This window comes from Lasioglossum baleicum, chromosome 4 (genome assembly GCF_051020765.1).
Source record: "Lasioglossum baleicum chromosome 4, iyLasBale1, whole genome shotgun sequence".
Taxonomy (NCBI): Eukaryota; Metazoa; Arthropoda; class Insecta; order Hymenoptera; family Halictidae; genus Lasioglossum; species Lasioglossum baleicum.
In genome coordinates, this window is record NC_134932.1 from 21,278,892 (window position 1) to 21,304,113 (window position 25,222).

Sequence of the window (25,222 nt, forward strand, 5' to 3'; positions counted from 1 at the left end):
CTTCTGGCTTCCCCTCTCGAAAGAATATCCTTCTTAGGGGATCGGGGAAAGAAAGTAATGAAACTGTTTCTTCCTCCATAGTTTCCCTTCCCTCCTCGTCCCTCTCCTCGATTCTGATCCCCCGAACCCTGGTCCTCCTCTCTCGTTTTCTTACCCCTCCACCTCCGCGGCCCCCTTCCATCTAATCTCGACATCTATTAATCTTTTACACGCGACGATAAAAACGTACCTGTATACTCGCCTATGTACGACATGTACGTGCGCGCGTATCGTACATATGGCGAAACATCTTTTCCACCGGAGAAGCGTACGGAAAATTTGTACGAGCCGATATCGATGCGTATTTACTTCGAAATCGGGGTAAATCGAACGCGCACACGGGTACGTGTACCCGTACGTACACACAGTCCTACAAATATTCGCGTGGGTTACCCTTTCAGGCGGAACGAACGGGTAAAAATGGTAGTCTCTACAGCGTGGTAATGATTTCAAAATAGGACAATCCTCGTCGACGGTTTGCCGTGGTATGCTTCTGGAGACGTGCCAAATGCAGTTTGGTAGTCTATAATGCGTACTCGCGAAGCTATATTCCGTTCTTCTCTTCCCCCCTTGTTCTTTGTATTCGTTTCCCATTCCTTCGACTTTTATGCCCTTTTTGCGAAACCTTTGAAACGCAACGTTCCCTTTCTCGGTCCGTTCCATTCCGTTCCGTTCTATATTTTTCATCCATTTTTTTCGACACGACGAACAGGGGGAAGCTAGAGTAAACGGGATGGCATGGCATAAAAATAGTTGCTCGAATCGTTGGAGGGAATAGGACACCGATAGAATAGAAAACTATTAGGAATCTGGAAAACTCGAACGAAACGGCGAAGAGGGATACGAGGCACGACCCGGAGGAGAGAAAACAGCATTTTTGTACCTTGGTAGATCCGATGAAATTGGCAAGGACCAGGGGCTAGGGGCTAGGAGCTCTAAGGGCTAAGGGCAGCGAAACCGGCACGGCAGAACTAACAGAGCCGAAGCAACAGCGGCAAATCAATACTCGCGTCGCAGCCGTGAAGCCGTGAAGCCGTATGCCAAGTCATCGTGCATTCGTGCGTTCCGCGCTTTAATAGTCCAGTATTATCTTTGAGTTTTCGATCGTTGTTTCACATATTATGTATATTTTATCTGGCTTGCTCGAACCAATTTGGTATGCTGTCTTTATTGTGTATGTGTACTGTTACGATGCGATGTGACGCGACGCCTGAAATGGGTCACTCGATGTTGGAAACGATCTTCGAAACACGAGTCGTTCGGATTTGCATCTATGGTATTTGGGATCACAATCGGAAAAAAAGAGAAAAATAGTCCAGTCAACGAAAAGTTGTAGAGGGAAATGGAAGGAGCACAATTTTTAACTTTGGGTCTTTGTTTGGACTATAGTTAGGAGGTAAACATATTAAAAGTCCCCACTCCGGCGGGCATGTAGAAGGCCCCCTTTTTCGGTTTTCCGCTTATATCTCGGAAACTATGTGTCCTAGCGATAAGACCATTCTATGTATACAAAATTAAAGCTGACAAAATGTGCCAGAAGATTGATTTGATTCAGTTTTTCGCTATCTCGCATAGTTTCCGAGATATCCGCGCTCAAAGTTCACTAATTGTGCTGAAGACTTAGCTAGTCAAATAAGGCAAAAAACGTGAGGCAAAAATTTCTTTTTCACAATTAGTGAACTTTGAGCGCAGATATCTCGTAAACTATGCGAGATAGCGAAAAACTGAATCAAATCAATCTTCTGGCACATTTTATCAGCTTTAATTTTGTATAGAATGGTCTTATCGCTAGGACACATAGTTTCCGAGATATAACCGGAAAACCGAAAAAGGGGACCTTCTACGTGCCCCCCTGTACACCGCTCACCTCCTAGGAGTAGGGACTATTAGTATGTTTACCTCCTAACTAGTCCAAACAAAGTCCCAAGGTAAAAATTGTGTTCCTTCCATTTCCTTCTACACCCCCCTTACGAGCATTCATTCACTGGAATAAAAGAAAAATCCTCAGCTCGACTATCTCGACTGTCTCGAGTAGCAAACGTCGCGGTCTTCCGTCGGTCTCCATACCGCGGGAGACCGAGCGGAGAGGCAGACGTTGCTCGCATTCGACGAGATTAGACCAAAGCGGAAAGATTTCATATCGGGAAAGAAAGAAAGTTTCGGATCGGAAGAAGCGAAGTTTAATACGAGGAAAAACGAACGAGAACGAGGACGAGAATGAGAACAAGAACGAACGCAAAGCGCAAGAACGAAGGATCAAATGGAACGAGAAAAACGGCAGATACGTTGGAACACAAAAGAACCGCGAGTGGCGAAGAGTTGGCAATGCACAGGTTGTCTGGATAGCTTGATTCGGAGGAGTTGGAACTGAAATGAAACGAGATGCCTCGGGCGTACTAAACGCAAAAGCTCTGCGCGTTCGTCCTCGCGCGTTCGCTTGCCTACGACTCTGTTCAACAGCGAAATATGAAAACTCCGGAGGCGATTTTAATTTAGCCACAGCGTCTATTGTTTCCGAGTACCGAGGCAAGAATACAAAAGAAAAATGTGCCGGTGTGTGCGCGCGTGCGCGGGCGCGGGGATGCTCGCGTGTGCAGGGTGCCGAGTGCCGAGCCGAGCCAAACTCGTGCGATTCGCGCGGATATTTGTCGACTCCGCCGAGTAATACATAGTACATAACGATATTATGTATATACATATAATAATTTTCTGTATATATATTAGGTTGGCAATTAAATTCGCGTCCTTTTGTTCCGTAATTCTTTTAATGGATCATTATAACCTCATTCAGCGACCATTCCTTTTGAACTGTATATCATTGGAACGCTCTGAATTTTCCGATTAATTTCATAGAAAATACTTGTGCCTAAAAAATATATATAAATGACTTTGTTTGAGAAAATGTGGGGGTCACGAACTCAGTTGCCAACCTAATAAATGTATATAAATGTGTATAAAATTATGTGTAAGGTGAAGTGGGGTAAATGGAGGCTGGTTTTTGTAAAATTGGACTTTAAACTGATGTATTTTCAGTCTGGTTTGTAAATACTTAACGCTGTCGGTGTCAAACGCTTTGCACAGTTGTTACTGGTGAGTTAATATTACGTAGGATTCTAATTTTCATTTTGATAGGATATTTTACAAAACGTCAACTAATCTGCAATTTCCCCCGAAAATGGTACAAGAGCGTAACTTATTGTTGGAGTTAAAAATGCTTTCAAACCTTGTTTCATGTGCAACGGGACAAGAGCAGAATTATTAACAAGCCCGCTATAAAATGCTTCTTATTGATTTGAGCGAGGAAAACACCTTTATTCTTGGGCGACATCTATGTATGTCGAATAGTTCATTTGAACTTATAGTACATTGATAAATACAAGCTAGAAAAACTTCGCTCATATTATAATAAAAATAACAAGTATATGCACTTGCCTCGTTTACGAACTTACCCCACCTTACCTTATATAAAATAATACTAACAATATTATACAGTGGGTGTACAAAGTACTCGTACACCTTTTAAAAACTAAAAACACCTTTTTTATAATTGTACCAAACGACCTGATTTTTCATAATCAATTGGAAGCATTGGTTTACGAAATGATATGCAAAAAAGATTTTCCAAAAATCCATCAACATACAAATCGATTAACATACACACGAGCTACAAGAACTACGAAAATCGAAGTTGTACACAACTTGTGTGATCGGTTTCTGCTTAAAATCCACATAATCGTACATCTTTCGACGCGAGTATCGTTTTTTCTTGCGTCAACCGATTTCGATGAAATTTTCAGCATGTGTATAACTAACATACAGTAGCGGACAAAAGTTCAAGACCGCTCTAAAGAAGACGATAACTTTTTTAATATTGTATTATACGATTTGAACTTTTTTGGGAAGCTAGAGCAATTAGTTTACTAAAGGATGTGAAAAGAAATTTTTTCAAAAATTGCAATTGATCGGAATTGTTGAAAAAATACGAAAAGTTGAATTTTTAACTTTTTTATGTGGGCCTATATTGAAAATTTAAAAAATACGTTTTGTAGATCTGTGTCATTATGCACTGTGAAAGTTTCATCGAAATCGGTTGATGCGAGAAAAAACGACACAGGCCTTTAAAGATGTAAGAATTTTTAGATATAGGCCGAAAATCGTGAAAATCTGCAGTTTTTACCAACTCTGAACGTTTTTGTAGCTCATTGCAACGTCGACCGAATTTGACGAAATTTTCATTGAAATTGGTTAATTGGTTTACGAGTTATGAACGATTAAAAGTGGTAAAACGGCAGAAAATCTTAGAAAATTGCAATTATTACCACTTTTGATCGTTTATAACTTTTAAACTAATTAACCACTTTCAATGAAATTTTCGGAGCATATATCATTTATACAAGTTGACCAAACACATCAATAAACAATAGTAAAAATCAATTTTTCTTATTGTTTTTCACAATTCCGACCAAATACATTTTTTCAACATATTTTTTAAACGTCATTTGCTAAACTATTTCATCTAGCCTTACAGAGAAATGGAAGTCGTTTGGTCCATTCATAAAAAGGTTTATTACAAGTTAACAGTATATTAATTACCGGTCCCTGTCTGTCACTTTTTCTATTGCCATCGGTACGCGCCTCCCGGAAAAATATCGTCTCGTATCGGCTAATTTCCGTCAACGCGAGGCGACACTCCTATTTCAGGGCAACGTATGATGTCCGCAATGGCAATAATTTTTATCGCGTGGAGTAAGAAACTTTAGGTTCCACGATCTCGGAGTAATGATCGTTCGCACGAAAATTCGTGCAGCGTCTACAAACGCGGTACATATAACGTGAGTACGTATGGCTTCGGAATTCGAGCAAACGTTCTTACAGATGCGAAACATTTCTCGAGAGTGGCCTCGCTTCGGACGTTCCACGGGAATAGAATTTGCAGACCGCGCGAAGCGATCGTGGACCGTATATCTCCGCATATCTCCGCATATCTCCGTGTATATCCATATATGTATGTACAATATATCCATATACACGTACATCTATGTGCACATATATCCTACGTGTACCATGTAGGTACATCTGTGTGTACGGATGCGCGAACACGCTGTTGGTTTGTCTTGTCGGTCATACATGCCTATACTGCTTACCGGTACCTGTATGGTTCCAATTTAGAATTCTCGTCGCTAGAGATGGTGGTAATACCTTTGCTCGAATGCGTATACGTACATCGAATCTGTTAACACGCTCGAACGCGTCTATCATCGATGTCAATCGCCGTCGATGATCCAGACACCAGGAATAGCAGGCATACTAGGCAGAGTTTCAAACTTAAAACCGTCACGTCGCATCGTGTACGGTAACTAGCTACCGTGCATACAAGATGCGATTGTCGACCAACCCGTTTCCACGTGGTCGTGTTCGATACGATAGAAATAGGAATAGGTATAGAAATATGCAGAAATGGAAATAGAAGTACATACATACATAAAAGTAGAAGTAGAGAAAGCACGGTTCGATATCGTTAACTGTTTTTTTCCAATTGGTTTCAGTGTTCTAAACGAGAACGAAACGATTGTTTCAGGGCAATGGAGATCACCGCGCATAACGGAACATCCTTCGGACATAATTGTGGTGAAACACGAGCCGATAACGTTGAATTGCAAGGCGGAAGGTAAACCTCAACCGGTAATCGAGTGGTACAAAGACGGGGAACTGGTTCAAACGTCGCCAGGAGATGCAAAGTCCCATCGTGTTCTTCTCCCGACGGGATCTCTATTTTTCTTAAAAGTAATGCACGGGAAAAAGGAACAAGACGGCGGAGTTTATTGGTGTGTCGCGCGAAACGAAGCTGGTTCTGTTTCGAGCCGGAACGCCACTCTCACTGTCGCAGGTATGTTCTCTCCGCTTTTCTCATTCTCTTTCTCTGTCTCATTCTAATTCCTTTCGCTTTCCTCCCTCCCTCTCTCTCTCTCTCTCTCTCTCTCTCTCTCTCCTCCGTTGCTTCGCGTCGCGCGTCGGTCTTATCGTTGGACCGGCGCGATGCTCGCGTCGCGACGCAATACATACATATATCGGTAACGCAATCTTTTCGATGCGCAACGGTAAATTTCATATCGACGTACCGCGTATATTTTTATTGGATGCGTGTAGAAAGAGAAATTGTTTTGGCCAATAAAAAACGGAGGACTCGTTACAGTCGCGATACGAATCGACCGGGTTCGAGCGGGTATCGAGTTTGCGTAGTTATCTGTGCGATAAAAAAGATTTTTCCTTCTGCGAACCACACCGCTTCGGAGAAATAAGAATTGATTCGTAATCTTTCGTTCCTTCATAGTTGATAACTTACACGCTTCGCGACAGTTCGACATATTTTCCAGTTTCCCTTTGCAGCTTTTCTCCGCCGGCGATTTTCCGACAGAAAAAAAAAGCGGAACAAGCTCTCCGCACCGTGGAAGCGGGTCGTGCATGTAGATTGATTCTCGAACAAAGCGTGAAATGATTCAGGGATGGCTAATTCGATTCGAAAACAAATACACAGAAAACCATGGTATGTTACATGTAGTTTTCGGTTGAAACTTAATCATTCGTTGATGCGGTGAGCGCGCTCCCGCTTTTATACGGCTACGGTGCTCGCCGAGCCAACCTGCTTTCGTAGTTCGTATACGGTATACTCTGTACGCATATCGTATAGTGTACAATGTATAACGGAAAGCGCGAGAGAACGAGAGAACGAGAGGGCCAGAGGGAGGAGGAACAGGAGGAAGAGAAGGAGAATAGAAATCGATACCAAGCTGTATCTACATCGAACGTATGCTTGGCCAACATCGGTGGTATGCTATGTAGCGCGACGCGATGCAGGATAGCCCGACGGCCCGACGCGACGCGAAGCGACGCGACGGCTCGTCGCCGGCTCTCCGCGCAACGTCCATACATGTATGTATGTACCTACAAACGGCGCAAAGTATGTACGCATATTCTAATCGCCTAGCGTCCGCTCTATTACTGCCACGCTTTTTCCCGATGTCGGAACATTAGGAACGAGACAGGATGCACCGCCGCGGCGGTGTTCAAATTTCCGTTGTACCCGAGCACTTTCTTTGCTTCCATTCGCGGGGACGTACAAACTTGAATTCAACGTCAAACTGCAAGGGAAATATCGTTGTTCGCGCACCGCGAGGTCTCTTTCTCCCCTGTCGTTCGCCGTTAACAAGAACGAAGATCGACGAGCAACGAAATGCATCACGCGATCAGATTCGCGTGATTCGGCTCGATATCTTTTAAAAAATTTATTTTACTTTTCACGCACATTTCTGGTTATCGGCCGCGTTACACGGTACCGGCGATCTTCCCTGTGCTTTGTTAATCTTTGTCGCATGTACCGTGATACTCGACAGTTAAGATGGCGATAGCAATGGCGGTAGGTACAAACGGTGGTAACCATCGCGCCGCGCCGCGCCGTGCCGCACCACACCACCTCCGGTCGCTATGAATAAACCTTTGTGCCGCGACCTCGTGGTTCTTTCAACTTCCATCGAAGCCAAACTGCCTGCAAATTGCGAATTGCAAATTGAAACGAGGCAAAGAAAATCGGGAACGTCCAGGCGATACACGTACACCGGAGGAAAAATACACGGTATCAAATTTTGGGAAACACCAAAATCGACGTTCGAACCTTAGGGTGCAGTTATAGTGGAGCGGCGAGCATCGATGATAGCGGCGCGGTGAAAACAAACCAACATTCGTAACAACATATCGACACACACTAAAGAAAAGGTACATATGTATGTATTTTCTTTGTTCCTCGTTACTATCCGTTTTCGTTCACCGCACAGCTCACCTCGCTGCTCCACTATAACTGCATATGTACTTACTTAAGCGTTTCGAGCAACGATTCCCGCGAGCGACTATGGCGCGTCGAGCTCGAATTCCGGGAAACGCGCAATCGATTCGAGCGATTCAAGCTGCTCAGCTACCGATTCTCCCCTGTCTCTCTTTTCTTCGATTCTCGCCTCGGCGAAATAACACCTATCCATCGTTTGCTTTCAACCCTCCGCTATTCGGGACCCTATTCGGGTGCCTCGTTCGCTCCATCCCCGCGTATCGATTAGCCGGCCGGCATAGTACCGCTCTGCTCTGCCCTGCTCTTCTGTGCTCCGCTGTGCCCGTGTCTCCGTATGTGTGCGTGTATGCGCCTATTACTGTGCCTGCGCCAGGGTTACTTCGCATGGCTTTTAGGGGAAAAGAGATGAAGAAAATGCGAGCTAAAGGTCGGAGACGAGCAAACCGAGCGAGAGACGGGCGAAGGAAAAGGATACCGCTAGAAGAGACGATTCGAATAGGCGCGACAGTAAAGATTCAACGAGAAAGCTAAACAGAGACGAACGGAACTATTGTCATAGCCCGTATCGAGGAAGAGGGTAGAGTGAGAGAGAGAGAGAGAGAGAGAGAGAGAGAGAGAGAGAGAGAGAGAGAGAGAGAGGGGGTGCGCGTTATATCGGGGTTTCGGGAAAATCATGACATATTTTTGAGTAATTTTCAATCAATAATGTATTGGTCGATCCGTCATGACTTTCCCGACGAACCAATAGTTTTTAATCTCCGCGGAGGACCACGGTGCTCTGCATTGTATCGGCGAATTCGCTGCTACGTAAAAGTCGACAAATATTATCGGTTCCGTACTCTTTTTTCATTGTACAGGGTGTCTCAGCTGAAGGAGGCCACCTAAATATCTCCTTTATCTTTAATGGCACAAAAGATATTTATAGCATAATTAAATGGTATCGAAGGAGGAATATCGTAGAAGAACGATTTCTTTTGTCCGGTTATTTCTCATAGTTTCTTCAAGGGTCATCGTTATCTTTTCATCGGGAAAACTTATCTTTTTGTATACCATCTTATAGCGACTGAAAAAATACATTTGAATATGCTTAAGTCATTAACAAGATGGAATAAAAAGAAATAAGTTTTCCCGATAAAAAATAACGATTGCCTTGAAAAAAACTATGAGAAAGTAACCAGACAAATAAAAATTGCTCTTCCATGATATTCCTCCTTCGATGCCATTTACATTATGCCATAAATATTTGTTTTGTGCCATTAACACATTACCGACCGGTGATTATTGCATAATTTTGAAAAATCTATGGTACATGCCTGAACACTTTTTACTGGAACGTTCAATAGCAACAACAATTTTCATTTTGAACTAACAAGTCACCCTCAATAAAGTCATCTAATAGTTTCATTCAAGATTGCAATGTAGAAGAAAATTTCTATGCTTTCTTTCGGTACAGCACAATTATTACAAATCCTATTAATAGGCTTCCGGTAGGTAAAGTGTTAATAATAAAGGATATATTTAGGTGGCCTCCTTTATTAGAAGTCAAGAAACTGTTCAGGTTCCATTGCACCAAGGGTAAAGGGGTACAGAGTACCCGCGATTCGCGGGTGAAAGGAAACAATGTACATATGTATGTATCAGACGACGATGAAAACAACGTTTCGTTTGAGGTTTCGAATCGAACGAAACCAGTCGGGACCGGAGTAGTATGTATAGCGGAGAGAAGCAATTTTAGAGGGAACGAAAACGTCGAAGGGTATCGCGATTATTATTTAACGGACCATTGTCTCGCGCGAATGGTACCTCGAGGAACAGAAACAATACCCTCGTTGCTTACGTCGAGCCTTTAACCGACCACTTACTTACCGTTCACGACGGGATTCGAGCAGCCTTTGTTTCTATTAAATTCAAAAGAACCAAATCTTTTCGCATCGTAAACCTAATCCTCGAACGATTCTCGCCGTTCACAGTAGGATCGTAGTCGGATCGCAGCCGGATTCGTGCGAGGCCAGAACGGAAAGATCACCGGCGGCTACTGCGCATTCTATACAATACATATTTGCGGTACGTGCCATGACCCCCTTCCACTTTCACGTTCCTTCTTAGGCTCGCGAACAAGCGAGAGAAGCGCACCGGTCGTCCTCCGATATGTATTGACATGTACACCTGCGGGAAAATTGGCGGATGCGAGAAACTTTGCCGGGAATTGTCGATCGAGTTTCATAGGCGATACCGGAGAGCAACCCCTGCAATCTGAAAACATCTTAAATGGTTCAGGGATCGGGCGTAGGAAGAAAAGTTTGGTCGACGAATGTTATTTGTTTCGGAGAAAAACCGTGATATGCCGCGCAGTTGCATGGCGAGTAGGGAGACATGCAGCACATAGTGTGTGTTCGACTCGCGTATTCCCGTCTGTCGTCTCTCGTCTCTCGTTTCTCGTCCTTCGCCCTTCGCCCTTCGCTCCCCGCGTCTCGTCGCACAAGGAGCGAGCAAATGTTGTCGAAACAACGACTTCATTCAGTCCCAATGGTGTAGTAGGTACTTCCGGCGTGGACAGCCAAGCTGGCGAAGCATAGTCCGGGGCCCGAGGATCGTGACGCGTGCAAACGTTTATCGCGAGATGCGATCTACGCGCAACAAAAAGTGCGGACGAATTCATCGGCCCCTTTGGTACTCGCATTTGTTCGCGTCGCGTCTCGGTCGTCGCGTCGGGTACGAGTTTAGAGCACGGTTTCGCGAAAATCCGAAGGCGAGGCGTGTCAGGCGCAGGGTCTCCACTGCTAGTACGTTCGTACTAGATCTAGTACCTTTTATAAATTTTTAGTGTTCTAGTACGTTCACCACCAGATCTAGTACTTTCGTGAATTTGAAAAGATTTGTATGATTTGATTCTGAAAAATGAATGTATAACATGTGTATTTGTGTATATTTTGTAACTTGTAGGACACGTCCTAAAGTTTTTTTGTCCGGAACAGATTGTTTCGGTACTTTCGCGCCAATATAACTGTTTCAAGGCGCAGGGCGTAGGGCTCTACTACCTCGTCATCATAGGATCATAGATACGTTACTGTTTTTTCCGCGCAGCGCCACCAGCGGCCATCCATCGTACGAAAAATCTTGGACGATATCGGAACACTGCTTCACGAACTCTTTTTTCTTGATAATAGAATAAAATAGAATTTAACAGTTTTATATTGAGTTTATCTGTAATATTATGGTACATAGGCATATAAGCGGTATATATGTATAGTATATACAATGCCCCTAATTAGAATAAAACGTAAGGAATTCAAAATCTAGTACTTTTTTTTCAAATGTAGTACCTTTTCTTGTATATTCTAGTACGAAATATTTTTTCTCGGTGGAGACCCTGGTCAGGCGTGTATCTCGTATATTCTCGCAAGTTTTCCGAACGTTTACGATTCGACTCGGATCCGATCGATTTGCCGCGGACGCTCCGCATCCGCGCGAACGAGCGATCGATTGCTCGCGGTCGATCGGGAAAGCGGCCTCTTCCTTTTCCGTTTCCACGAGGAACGCGCTCGCACACGAACACGTATACATACATAGATGCCGCATAGAAATCCCGTAGCGCGCGATGTTTCTGGGTGATATATGCGCGCGCGAGTACGTCCGACTGCCACGCCTACCGACACTACGGTTTAATCGAGTAATCGAGTACCCTCGCAACATTCCCCGGACCCGGACCCGAACCCGAACCCAAACCAGGAGGAGAATCACTTTGAACCCTCTCCGCCCCTTCTTCCCTCGTCTCCCTGCTCACCCGCTACGCCCTTCTACCGTTTTCCCCGTTGTAGTTGATGCAGTCGCTCTCTGTACATAGTCGTACCTTTTCTTTTACCCCCGCGCCCCGGTCTGACCGCGTTCGCGTACCTTTTCTTCGAGGACATTTCATAGCGTAGATTAGTTACGTTGCCTAGGCACGTTGCATAGAATTTCAATGATCCATTTCGATCGGTTCCCTCTCTCCCAATTTCAGAAATTTCACTTACGTTGTCGTTCGACGCGCGTCGAGAACCGATCGATCGGAACGGCAAAGAATGCGAGAAGTCGAAAGTGAAAAGTAAAAGCCCCGCCAAGATTCGATACCCTGTATCGTCCGAATAAGTCGGAAACAAGTTTGGCCTCGTCCGCCGTTTGCGTATTCGACGATGTGTGTTGTGTATTCGCAGCAATCGATACACGAAGACAAAGGGCGAGAAACAGGGATTGCAGGAATTGATGCGCGAGCATGTATTTAGACGTAGGTGCAGAGGGAAACGGGGGCATAGAAATTGATAGCGAATATATGTGGCGCGAATACTGGCATACATATTCCGTGGCTCGTTCCGCGTTCACGTATCGCGAATCGCCCAGTTGCGTACACAGAGATAAGCCTTGGAGCCGATTGACTTGGCCAAAGTAGAACTAGAAACGTCCATCTCGATGACGACGACGGTTATCTATCGAATAGTGAAGTTGCACGTCTCGCAACGCGGAGCAGCGCGGTGCCGCATGCCGCCGCGCCGCCGCGAGCCCCGTCTATTTATATCGAATCCGTGGGCATACCGGACCAGACTGGCGCGTCGCGACTCGCGGCAACTCTGGTCCCTGGTCTTTGGTCCTTGGTCCCCGGTCCCCGGTCCCCGGTCCCTGGCGAGCTGGTGATTCTCGCAACACTGCGGACACGGTTTCTCCCGACCGCCCGGTTCGCTCAGGATAAACTTAGGGTAACCGAGTCACAGCGCTACTACCGCGCGAACAACCGAACAACGCGTTCTCCGCAAAGAATCAGACTAAACACTAGTCGCGTTTATGGTTGGCATTTTGTTGGGCCTTCGTTGCAATATCGGTTGGCGAACCGTTAGAAATGTCGCCTTTTATGCGGGTGGGCCAATTAGTACAGTCATTTGGTAGTTTTACCTGGAAAGTTTTCCGGGAGTTTTAAAATTGTGTAATTTTATAGATTTCGATGTGCTCTTTCCGAATTTCAATTTTGCCACCTCGTATCTCTGCCGCTCGCGCCGCCATATTGGAAAAATGGCGCCCAGTAGCAGTTTTTTGACAATATCTCCTTTCCGACTCATTATACGATAAAAACATTTATATACAAAATTGAACTAGAGAAAATTTCCTACAATTTATGTAATAACCACTTTTTTTGTGAAATCAATAGTTTTGGCGTATATACGAGCGCTGCAAACAATTATTCATCTACATCAACACGTGTTTTTCGTATATTTACGAAAAATATTTCACAGTGCGTAAAGACAAAATAAATAATTAAATTACACATGGAAACATTTTAAAAAATGTTAATGTCTCATTTTAAACATGGAGAAATTTTCAAAATGTACATAATTCAATACATAGTATACAGTATACAAGTTGTCCTGGTGAAATGATATTAGCAGGATATCTCGGAAGACGTTGTCGTCATCAAAAAAGTGTTCCTACAAAAATTGTCTGGTATGACGGGCTACATTACGTAGTACATATTAATCGTTTTCTTGTGGGTGGAGTGGTGGAGGACATTCCAAGGTCACCTTGATTTTTTTTAATGGAATGTCCTATTTTTTTATAGCATAGATCGATAGAGTATCAAATTCTGAATATAAAAGTGTTGACCTTCATATGTCCTAAACCTAATATTTAACGAGTTATTATTATTATTATTATTATTGTTGTTGTTGTTGTTGTTGTTGTTGTTGTTGTTGTTATTATTATTATTATTGTTATTATTGTTATTATTGTTATTATTGTTATTATTGTTATTATTGTTATTATTGTTATTATTGTTATTATTGTTATTATTGTTATTATTGTTATTATTGTTATTATTGTTATTATTGTTATTATTGTTATTATTGTTATTATTGTTATTATTGTTATTATTGTTATTATTGTTATTATTGTTATTATTGTTATTATTGTTGTTGTTATTATTATTATTATTATTATTATTAAATAATAATATTTAAAATTATTAAAATTATTAAATAATAATAATAATAATAATAATAATAATAATAATAATATCCGGACCGAGGTCCTTTTATACAAATGTGTACAGTTTTGACAGTATAACTGATATAACAAAAAGAAGATATGACAAAAATCTTGACATAAAATCTTAACCTTAGTCTTAACTAAAATTTACATAAAAATGGACCGTGCGGAACTAAACAAATACAGGTACGATTAACATATAGTATTGCGCAATTTTGTTTTGAATGCCTGTAACGTGCCATTAAAAAAATCCTTATTGTTATAAAATATGTTAGAGCAAGCAATAATGCGATTTAATGGATTTCTTATTCCATATGAGGATTTGGATTTCATTGTTTGAAATCCTGCTCTCGTTCTCAAAACACGTTCAGGTACGTAGAAATTGATTTGCCTAAGGAGTGCGGGACAATCTATATTGTTATTAATTAAATTGAAGATAAAGCTCTGGTCGGAAACTGTTCTACGATCGGATAATGTTTCAAGGTTGACTGTGTTTAATGTTATTGAGTAATTATGATCAAAGTTATTATCCAAAGAAGAAAGAAAATTGTTCCGATAATATCTCGTTAACTATTAGGTTTAGGACATATGAAGGTCAACACTTTTATATTCAGAATTTGATACTCTATCGATCTATGGTATAAAAAAATAGGATATTCCATTTTAAAAAATCAAGGTGACCTTGGAATGTCCTCCACCACTCCACCCACAAAAAAACAATTAATACTACGTAATGTAGCCCGTCATACCAAACAACTTTTGTAGGAACACTTTTTCGATAACGACGACGTCTTCCGAGATATCCTGCTGATCTCATCTGATATTCATATCTATACCGCATAAAAAAAGATCGCACAAAAAAAAAATCGCGTGAAGAAGACCGCACAAAAACAGGTTTGATTGTATATCATAAATAATATACGTTAAGTAGACTGCAGTTCTTTATGCAAAATAAAAATGTTTTGCATTGATTGCGGGAAGCAGGAATAACATAAAAATTGATTTCATCCCTTAACGATTTTTTAAAATTAAAAGCAACATCAGAATACTTGAATTTTTAAAATCTTTTACTGGTTTATATTTCATCCAACTAATTTTTTCATAAATGCATGAAGATCCGCAGTCTACATATAAGCAATGTATTTTCATGGTAAAAATTGGGAACAGAAATACCCACGTCGGAATTTAATCCGGACCACCTGCGTTGTAAGCTGATGTCCTACCACCGAACTTACAGATGTATCTTGCACTCGGATACTATGATCTGGGCTACTAGACACGTCAACCAAACACTATTCATGGTTTAGTCCAGCATTTTCTCTTTTTGAAATATTTCCTTTTTCTTGTTAAGTGCATCGCAGCAAACTTCGGCGCATCGATTCCGTTCACGAGTATTGTTACAACCAGACTGCGGATCTTTATGCAAAATAAAAAATGTTCGCATTGATTGCAGGACAAAAACCAAATAAAAATTGTATTCTTCTTTTAATTATCTGATTAAACTGAAACGAATACATTGATGTCCTTAAATATTTTTAATATGTCCACTGCTTGAAATTGTACGTGCCCATGTATGTAATAAATGCATAACATCAGCAGTCTAGTTATAACTATCGAAATTCATCCGCGAGCTACACACACGAAATTCGAACGGCCTCATACCCGAGATGATTTCTCGAGAGATGACTCTCACGTCAATCTCCGAGAGGAAGAATTTCTGAAGTACAGTAAAGTCGCGATATTTGTCAACGACCGCGTCCGGGATAGTTGTCAGGTGCCTACCCACTCCACCGCCGGCCAGCGCCGCACTATGGGCCAAACCGACGAAATCTCTGTCAAAATCAAAGAACTTTCGATAGAAATGAGATAGAGCGATGAAATTTTTTTCAAATGAAAGCTGAAACTTTGCAGAATATGGGATAATTATGGAGATTGTGGTACGAACGTTTTTTAACCTTGAAAGAATTCGTTAAACTTGCACAATTTTAAGAGAATTGTGGTTTTTTCCAATACCACGCGCGGAAAAATTTTTTTTTTAACGTGCGACACATCATTTTCCGTAGACTTTTTCACACTGATTTCAAATCTGGTTTCAAAATTTGTCTACGACCTCAGGATTTTGCAAGAAATCGATTTTTGTGAACACAACTTATGAAATCATTTCTTCGTTGAAATGAATTGGTAACCCACTAGTTTGAAGGAATATGTATTGTATTCTCATATATAAAACACATTAAAAATAATCATAATGCAGTATTTGAATGTTTACTTAAAATCAGCGTGAAAAAATCTACGGGAAATGATGTGTCGCATGTTAAAAAAATTTTTTTTCCGTGCGTGTTATTGGAAAAACCACAATTTTCTTGAAATTGTGCAAGTTTAACGAATTCTTTCAAGGTTAAAAAACGTTCGTACCACAATCTCCATAATTATCCCATATTCTGCAAAGTTTCAGCTTTCGTTTGAAAAAAAGTTCTTTGATTTTGACACAGGTTTCGTCGGTTTGGCCCATAGTGCGCCGCAGAGCGGTGATTGATCTCGGCTCGGGTATATCTCGGGTAAAACTTGTTTATTTTCCATTATTTTTGTTATGGGACTTTCACAAACTTATTTCTGCCATTTTTCTGATTAAAATAACACCAAACACGATATATAATTTCAACTATATTTAGTGGTTCAACCGACGATGGCAGTTTCGGGTTTAGGAAAGACAGCGTATGGGAAAGAAAGAGACGCGGACAGTCGCCGTCGCCGGGGCACACTTAAAAGGCCGTCGCTGTCCTTCCTTGCGCCCGCAACTTTCATCGTCGATTAAACAATTGACGAAAATCGTCGTAAAATGCCAGAAATAAGTTGGTGAAAGTCCCATAATAGTCCAGTCAATGAATGCTCATAAGGGGGGTGTAGAGGGAAATGGAAGGAACACAATTTTTAACTTTGGGACTTTGTATGGACTAGTTAGGAGGTAAACATACTAAAAGTCCCTACTCTTAGGAGGTGAGCGGGGTGTAGGGAATCTGGTGCATCTCGGAAACTATGCGTTCTAATGATAAGACCATTCTATACACAATTAAAGCTGACGAAATGTGCCTTCAGATTGACTCGATTCAGTTTTTCACTAGCTCGTATAGTTTCCGAGATATCCGCGCACAAAGTTCATTAATTGTGAATTTGCCTTATTTGACTAGCTAACTCTTCAGCACAATTAGTGAACTTTGAGCGCGGATATCTCGGAAACTATGCGAGGAAGCGAAAAACTGAATCGAATCAATCTTGTGGCACATTTTGTCAGCTTTAATTTTGTATAGAATAGTCTTATCGGCAGGACGCATAGTTTCCGAGATATAAACGAAAAGCCGAAAAGGGGGACTTTCTACGTGCCCCCCTGCACCCCGCTCGCCTCCTACGAGTGGGGATTTTTAGTATGTTTACCTCCTAACTAGTCCAAACAAAGATCTAAAGTTAAAAATTGTGTTCCTACCATTTCCCTCTACAACTGTTCGTTGACTGAACTATAAGAAAATAATGAAAAATGAAGAAGTTTTTGTACATTCGATTAGAAGTGACTCACACCGATACGCTTCGGCCACGCGATCCGTATTTCATGCTATCCTCCTCTACGTTCGGCTTTCGTTTGAACTCTCGGCGCGATAGTTGTCCGTGAAGAACACAGGCTGCTTGACGAGAACCGCGACTTTACTGTACTCTCAAATGGACCGGCAAATCGAGAGGGATTGAGGGAGGGATCTCTTTTAATGGATATACATAGGTACCAGCGCATCTCCTCAGCGAAATTTTCGATACTGGTTGGCGAAGTCGGCTCTCGTGGTTACGGTCCTGAGCTGTTCCGCCGATCGAGAGCGTCAGCGATAGACGATCTCGGTGAACCACAGCGGCGTGTGTGCCCTGTTGGTTCCGCCTCTCTCGTCCCTAGTCTCTCCCGTCTCCTGTCTCGGCGCAAATCGTTCGTCTCACCATTCGTCGAATACCATACGCGAGTCGTAAGTCGGTCAATAGCCTTCGAGTCGTCAAAATATCGAAGAACTTTTCGAGTAGACTTTCCACTTGAGAAGAAGTACGTTCCGCGTTGTCCTTGTACACGCGTATCCACACGAGTACGTATTTTGCGTCGCGACGGTGAACCGTCTCGGAATAAACGGTAAATCCTAAGCTCCGACTACAGATAAAAACTTGGACGTTCTCAGTTTCAGTCCCGGTAGAAATTCAAACGACGAATAGCCTGTCCATTCCGGCTCTGCTTCGTTCGACGGTTTCGCTGCTGTACAGGCTTTTTTCCGTTATCGACGCTGTCGAAGAAACTTGAATTCGAGCAGACAACGAAAAATGAAAGTCTTTAACACGTTTTTAAGTGCACGCTTTCGAAAAGGCCACCTCCGTTCGATAACCGCGATGTTAAACTTTTGTACCGGGCAAGTTGGCGGAGTTGGCAAGTTGAAAAGTTTCGTAGTTTGCCCGCCTACGCGTGCGGTGTGCACACCGTTCGCTGTCTTCGATCGATCGAGTACGCGGTACACACCGTTCACGGTACGAGTCCGTGCGAAAAGAAACATAACAAAAGCTCGGACCGTTGTTCCAGGATCGACTAGACATAGAAACGCGCGTACAATCGTTTAGAACAGTGTCGCCGGAATCGACGAAAACCAGTCGATTTTTCGTCTCTTCCTTTTCCCCTTCCACTATTCCATTCCAGCACCATGAGCATACTCGAACATACTAAGTCCGTAGACTGTTCACGTATCAGATTCATACTCATCCGGTTCCGAGTACATACATACATATTCTTATCCGTTATCCAGGTTTAAGTGAAACCGTTCGTAACCGAGCTTGTCCGTCGATATGGCCTCGCAGTCTCAAGCTCGGTTACGAACGGTTTCACTTAAACCTGGATAAGAATATGTACTCGGTTCGAATCTCGGAACCGGATGAGTATGAATCGACTCTTAATCTGGTTATCAGAGAGGGGGTAAACTGTATTCCCCTCGATTTCCTGGATTTCCTCGATCTGGCGACACCGGTTTAGAACGGAGAGAAGTGCAAGCCGAGTATCGTTCCTGGAGGAAAAGCGATTTTTTCGTAAGGCAACTGACCGGTAAATGAACAATCAAGAAATATTGATCGCGTGCGACGATGCACAAATTTCTGTTTCGAAAATTGAGAGTCACCGGATGAACGTGCCTAGCGTACCTGCATATACAGTATGTATGGAGTGTAGAGTATACATAGAGTATAGGTGCATGCGCCTACTTTTACGCCTACCACGGTATGGGGATTCGCGATCGACCACCCGTATACGGATATGCTTTCCGTACGCGTACATGGACACACTTTAAACGTGCTTGTACCCGTGCTCGTGATCGCGTTCGCGTTCGTGTTCGTGTGCACACGTACGAGCCGTGCACGCATAAAGGCAGCGGTCACCTCGGCTAAAACTTGCGGCAAGGAACCGGGCAACCAAGCGTGCAAACATGCAAGCATGCTAACGCGCACTCATACGGAGATATATCTCTGCGAGTATTTGCATTCAATGCTCTTACTTACCAAGCAAGTATCCCTTCTACGTAGGCATTGCCACCGCGGCCACTGCTTCTCGCCCTTTCTAACCGGTCCTTGTACCATTGTGTTTATTTATGCACTTTAATTATATCGAATATGGTTCTGGGAGAGCCCTGTCGTCAGACTTTTATCTTTTTCTCTCTTTCTCTCCCACTGTATGTGTGTGTGTGTGTGTGGGTGCGCGCGCGTGAGGTTCTACTATCTCTTTCTTTGTCTCGTGTGTTTCATCTCTTTCGGTTCCTATTACGTCTCTGTTGCGAGGGCCCGCGCACGCGCGCACACACGCAGTTTCCTTTTATCAATACCGCATTGAATCGATTCGACCGGAATCGCAAGAATACGCGCAATCCAGATAGAATTTGGTCAAAGTCGACGAAGAAGACTTGCGGAATGTCTGCGCTCGATCGAGGAACATTTATCTCTCTCTCTCTCTCTCTCTCTCTCTCTCTCTCTCTCTCTCTCTCTCTCTCTCGAGACACTGCTGCTTTATCCAGCATCTCGAAAAAGTTGCGCGTATCTGCGTTACCTCGCGCGATACCTGCCTACGCGTATGCGTGTATGTAGGTGGCTGCGTTCTTTCGGCGTCGTTGTCGGCTTTGACGATTGCACCATAAAAACTATTTATTAGAATAAACGATCTTTCGAAATTGGAATTTATCGTGCGATAGGTACCATTCAAACGCCAACAGCGATTCTTACATGCGTTTCCGAGCAGAGTCTGGCCGTTTTTAGTCATCTTTCGTTTTCCGATGTGGGCTCGACTCGTTTCGAGGGATTCGTCTCGCGCAGATGGTGCTACTCCCGCGCGAGTACGAGTACGGTCTAACGGGCATAGGCCGTTTGTCTCCGTCTATACACGCGTGATGCGTGGTGCGTGCCACCGGCGCGGCGCGGCGTAGACAGGCATAGACCGGGGGGGGGCATAGATGGGCACAGACGGGCACGAAGGGTACGCGCGCCTGCTGCTCTCATTAGTTGGTTCCTGCGACTCGCGAAAAAGCCTGGGGGTTAAAAGGCCGACTGGGGTGAGAATGGTGAAAAAGACGAAAGGGGCGAGACCGGGAGATCCAAGAACCCTTCAATTCTTTCGCTCCAGATCTAGCGTCCGTTAATTGGAGCTTGTTTGACTACGCACCCAGCTTCACCCCTCTTTCTCTCCCTCTACATCTTTCCCTCTTATAATCTGTCTCCCGCTCTCCTCCCTTCTCTTCTTCACTCCCTCCCGCTCACCCCTCCTGCCTATTCTCTCTTTTTCTTATATTGTTCGTACATTGACGCTTCGCTTATTTCTTTTTTGCTGTTGCTTCCACTCCGTTTCTCTGGTTCTCCGTTTTTCTGTTTCTCCAGTCGAGAAACTATTCGCGCTCTCTCTCTCTCTCTCTCTCTCTCTCTCTCTCTCTCTCTGATCCGAGTTCAAATTGTAAATAGTTGCAGGATATCGAGAGATAGGTATTTTCTGTTCGTTATCGATAGAGGAATGGAAGCTGCATAGAGGATACGATGAGAATCGAAGGGGCGGATGGATAAAGGTGTCAAGTAACAAATTGTTTGTTTTCTGTAAAAGAGTTTTTAGAGAGGTATGTTGTCCTTTTTGATGAATGAAGATGATAACACAAATATATATATTGTTATGGTTAATCTCTAATACAAAAAAAGATAATAATTATCTTCATTCATCAAGAGAGGACAACATATTTTGTTAAAAACTCTTTTACAGAAAAAACAAACTTGACACCTTTATCCATTCATATCCCTTCAATTATCTCATTTAGCACTGTCGCCTTTGTTTCACCAATGTACGATAAAAGAAGGGTGGACCGGCGAGATGCGGCGGCGTCGTGCGTCGTCGGGTCCGCGTCCACGTCCCCGTACGAACGCGCGCGAGCCGGGAACCGCCTCCTCCCACTGCACGAATTTGTTTCGAATAAGAAACGACGAAAGCTGTTCAAACCATACCGCTCGGACGTAGAACTATTTGTACGGCGCTAACGATGAGCAAACAGAGCGGAACGGTTTAGCCGATACACTGCCTAGGTCGCATGACTCATCGTTCGCTCGGAGACGAGAGTTGGAAGACCGAGACGATCGAAAAGAGAAAGGACCGTGTTGGTACAGATGCCACTTCAACATTTTTCTCCGTTTCCCCGTTTATCGTTGAAGCGCGAACGATCAATGCGATTTACGACGCGCGACAAATCGCTCCGTCGATTCCGACATTCCCGGCCGAAAGGAAACCCGCGTTCGTCGCGCGATTTCTTGTGCATGAACTGTAAACGATCCTCAAAGGCGAATTAACGCGTTACGCGGACGAACGACGTCGCGACGTCGTGACGATAACGAAAATTCTAAAAGCCGATCGACGCGATGCTCGAACAGCGTCGAGACGTATATAGTGCGGAATAGACGTAAAGACAAAAGAACTAAAAACGAAAGACAAAGCAGCGCTTACGCCCTTCTCGTTCCGTGGAAAGTATCGATAGTAAATTCCTCGGTATCGAAAAGCGTACCCAATTTTCCGTTTCTCTTCGATTCGCTGGTCCGAATAGTTCCGACCCGGCTACCGTATTTCCACTTAAAGCTTCTATAAATCCTCTTGTCCTCTCGTAACGTTAAATTCAGCTCCTTTGTTCCAAATGGGATACCGCTTTCTCGGTCGAACCGATTCGCGGTGCTCAAGAAACTCGGGACACTCGACGGAACTCGTACGAAACTTGCGCGAGCAATGACCCGACGCGACGCGACGCACCGATCGCGTAACGCGTAACGAGTAACGTCGAATCGTTCGAGGTCCGCGTAAATTTCTGCACTAGTAAAGCCAAGCGTGCGCCGATTTATGTATCGACGAACCGACGCAACGAGTTGACGAGCTGACGAGTAAACGAATTTCTTCGTTGCAGTGCTGAGGGATGACTTCCGCAAAATACCGCAGAACACCAGAGTCGCGGCCGGAGAAACCGCTTTGTTGGAGTGCGAACCACCTCGAGGAAATCCTGAGCCAACTTTGCATTGGAAGAGGAACGGTGCCAAGATAAAATTGGATGCTAAACGGTATGCACATCGCGCGACATCGCAGATTCACGAGCTTTCTGTTTTCGATTCCGATTCCAATTTCGTCGATGTGCTGTTTCCTTACGCAGAATCACATTGGTGGACGGTGGAAATTTGATGATCTCCGATGTCAGGCAAACGGACCAAGGAAAGTACCAGTGCGTCGCCGAGAACATGGTGGGAGTGAAGGAGTCCGCGGTGGCATTGTTGACGGTTCACGGTAACGAATCGTTCGAAAGAGGAGAAAATACGGCGCGGCGTGTGGTGGTGTATATCGATACGCCAGCCGCGCGCGTGTCTCGGAGGGCCTAATCTCTCTAATCGATTTTCGCCGATTGTTTACAGTGAAACCGTACTTTCTGGCGACACCGGCGAACCAGACGATCTTGACGAGTCAAAATGCCGAGTTTACCTGTCGCGTCGGTGGCGATCCCCCGCCCGAGATACTCTGGCGACGAGACGACGGGAAAATGCCGATCGGCCGGGCGCACATCTCGGACGACAAGAGTCTGCGGATCGAGAAAGTAACGTCGCTCGATCAGGGCACGTACATTTGCGACGCCGAGAACGGTGTCGGCGCGATATCGGCGAGCGCGACTCTAACAGTCCATTGTGAGTGTCGCATGTCTCATGTCCCGTACCCCCGCGTCGCATACACCGTATGCCGCGTCGCATACGGAATCAATTCATCGAACCGTTCGCGTTCGCTTTCGCTTTCGCGCGGTAATCGATTCGATATGATATCTCTGCTAGTATCTCGTTCGTGCATCGATTACCTTTTTCAGCGAGACCGGTCTTCACCGATCTTCCAAAGGACGGGATCGTCGGCATCGGATCGAACGCATCGTTTTCCTGTGCGGCGCGCGGCGCACCGAAACCCTCTATATTTTGGACCCGTGAAGGCTCTCAGGAACTGATGTTCCCGGGGAATGGGTATCAGGACCGTTACAGAGTGACGGCGGACGGAAGTCTGTTCGTTATGAAAGTCACACCGAAAGACGAGGGACACTACGTCTGCAGCGCGATCAGTCAAGCTGGCGCGAGCACGGCAACGGTTTTCCTACAGGTATACGTCCATTTGGATTCTCGACTCTCCTGTCCTTCTTGGTATCGTCGAATTACCGAAACGTTTGAAACACACGATTTTTCGATCGGCAGGTAACATCGATCGAAGACGCTCCGCCACCCATCATCGAATTGGGACCGACGAATCTAACATTGTCCGCGACGAGCGAGGTTTCGATGGTGTGTCGAGCGACCGGAACACCACCTCCCAGGATACGATGGCTGAAGAACGACGAGGTTCTGCGGGAGGAGGATTCTGGGGGACGGTTCGCGATCGCGAGCAACGGTACCCTCTCGATAAAGAATCTTCAGCTGAGCGACGCCGGCCTCTACAGCTGCGTGGCCTCTTCCGATTCCGGTAACGCGTCGTGGTCCGCGAGTCTGACGGTCAGCCCGGATGCGAGTCATCGGCGCAGCCTCGTCCCGGACGCGTCGGCTCTGCCCGAAAGCCCGAGCAAACCGAGGATAATGAACGCCACGAGCAACACGGTCACGCTCGCCTGGACTCCGGGCCACTCTGGCGCCAGCAAGATAATCGACTACACCGTCGAATACTACGCCACCGATCCAAAGACCGGTTGGCTGGTTGCCGCGACGGACATCACCGACGACTCTTATACCGTAAGAGAACGCCTCTTAATCGTATTTGCGTCGTATCCAGTCAATTGGTATCACCTATCACCTATTACAGTCAGCGGCAATAATAAGTGGACACTAGGGTGGCCCTAAGCTGTACTTGGTGAAAATTTTTGTCGAGATACAAAGCACGACGCCCCCCAGAATGGTTCCTTTTGGTGAAAAAAAAATTTGTGCAAAGTTTGAGATCGATCGGAAAAAAGGATCACGTGGCGCATTTAAATTGAAAATTTTGAAAATTTTGAAATTCATCGTAACTATGAAGTATTATATATCGTTGGATTTGTAATTTTTTTCTAAATAAGAATATGGAAAAATTATATGACCTTAATTGAAAAAAAATAACGATGACCTTGAAATTTCGAAAATTTGATTTTCAAAAAAAAAATTTTTTTGTGCCATTATATTTACCATATTGAACAGTGCAACTTTTTCCTTTGACATTTTTTCGTATAACCACAAATAACAGAGATATGTAATTTTGTATTGTACTATTGTACTATAGTATATGTGAATGAATATTTTGAATATATTCTACAGAATAGAGAGTAATTAGGAACTATTTCTTGTATTCTAATGTAAGACTATCCGCTTTTAGGATGGGAAGGACAGAGCGGGTCACCAAATTATACGCCGATCAACGGTGAAGCCGCTCGCCAAGAATGCATTTTATTAAATGAACATACAAACAATACAAAACCTAGAGAGAGAATCCAAACTTGACAACAGTCACTGGAAGAACGGGTCCTCAGACCCGAAGTGGCTGTAAGGACCCGCGCTGCCAGCGTATTTTATGACGCTACCCCTCTGGGTTTTTCCTGAGAGGGAGGTAGCTGTGTGGTTCGCCTGTGCTGCGGACCCTCGACGTTCGATTCACATGTTTTTCGTTATTGTCGTTTTCGTTGCGTCAGGATATTGCTGGCGGTAATCTTTTACCATTTGCAGTACCAACTGCTTTTCTTCCTCATTGCGAGCTAAAATTTGATTGTAATCCTGTATTAGCTTAACAGCTCT

The 25,222-nt window shown here is 44.0% G+C and overlaps 1 protein-coding gene across 3 annotated transcripts in view; it reads left to right on the forward strand.

The window, feature by feature from the left end:
• Positions 1-25,222, forward strand: part of LOC143208093 (roundabout homolog 2) — a 46,148-nt gene that overhangs the window by 7,101 nt on the left and 13,825 nt on the right. For 2 of the 3 annotated variants that reach the window (XM_076422169.1, XM_076422168.1), the window contains exons 2-7: positions 5,618-5,926; positions 22,357-22,507; positions 22,597-22,727; positions 22,853-23,119; positions 23,293-23,573; positions 23,666-24,193. In XM_076422169.1, the coding sequence (XP_076278284.1) occupies positions 5,618-5,926; positions 22,357-22,507; positions 22,597-22,727; positions 22,853-23,119; positions 23,293-23,573; positions 23,666-24,193 (1,667 nt within the window). Of the gene's footprint in view, positions 1-2,751; positions 5,045-5,617; positions 5,927-22,356; positions 22,508-22,596; positions 22,728-22,852; positions 23,120-23,292; positions 23,574-23,665; positions 24,194-25,222 lie in introns of those variants that run through there. The other variant, XM_076422167.1, reaches the window with a different exon arrangement.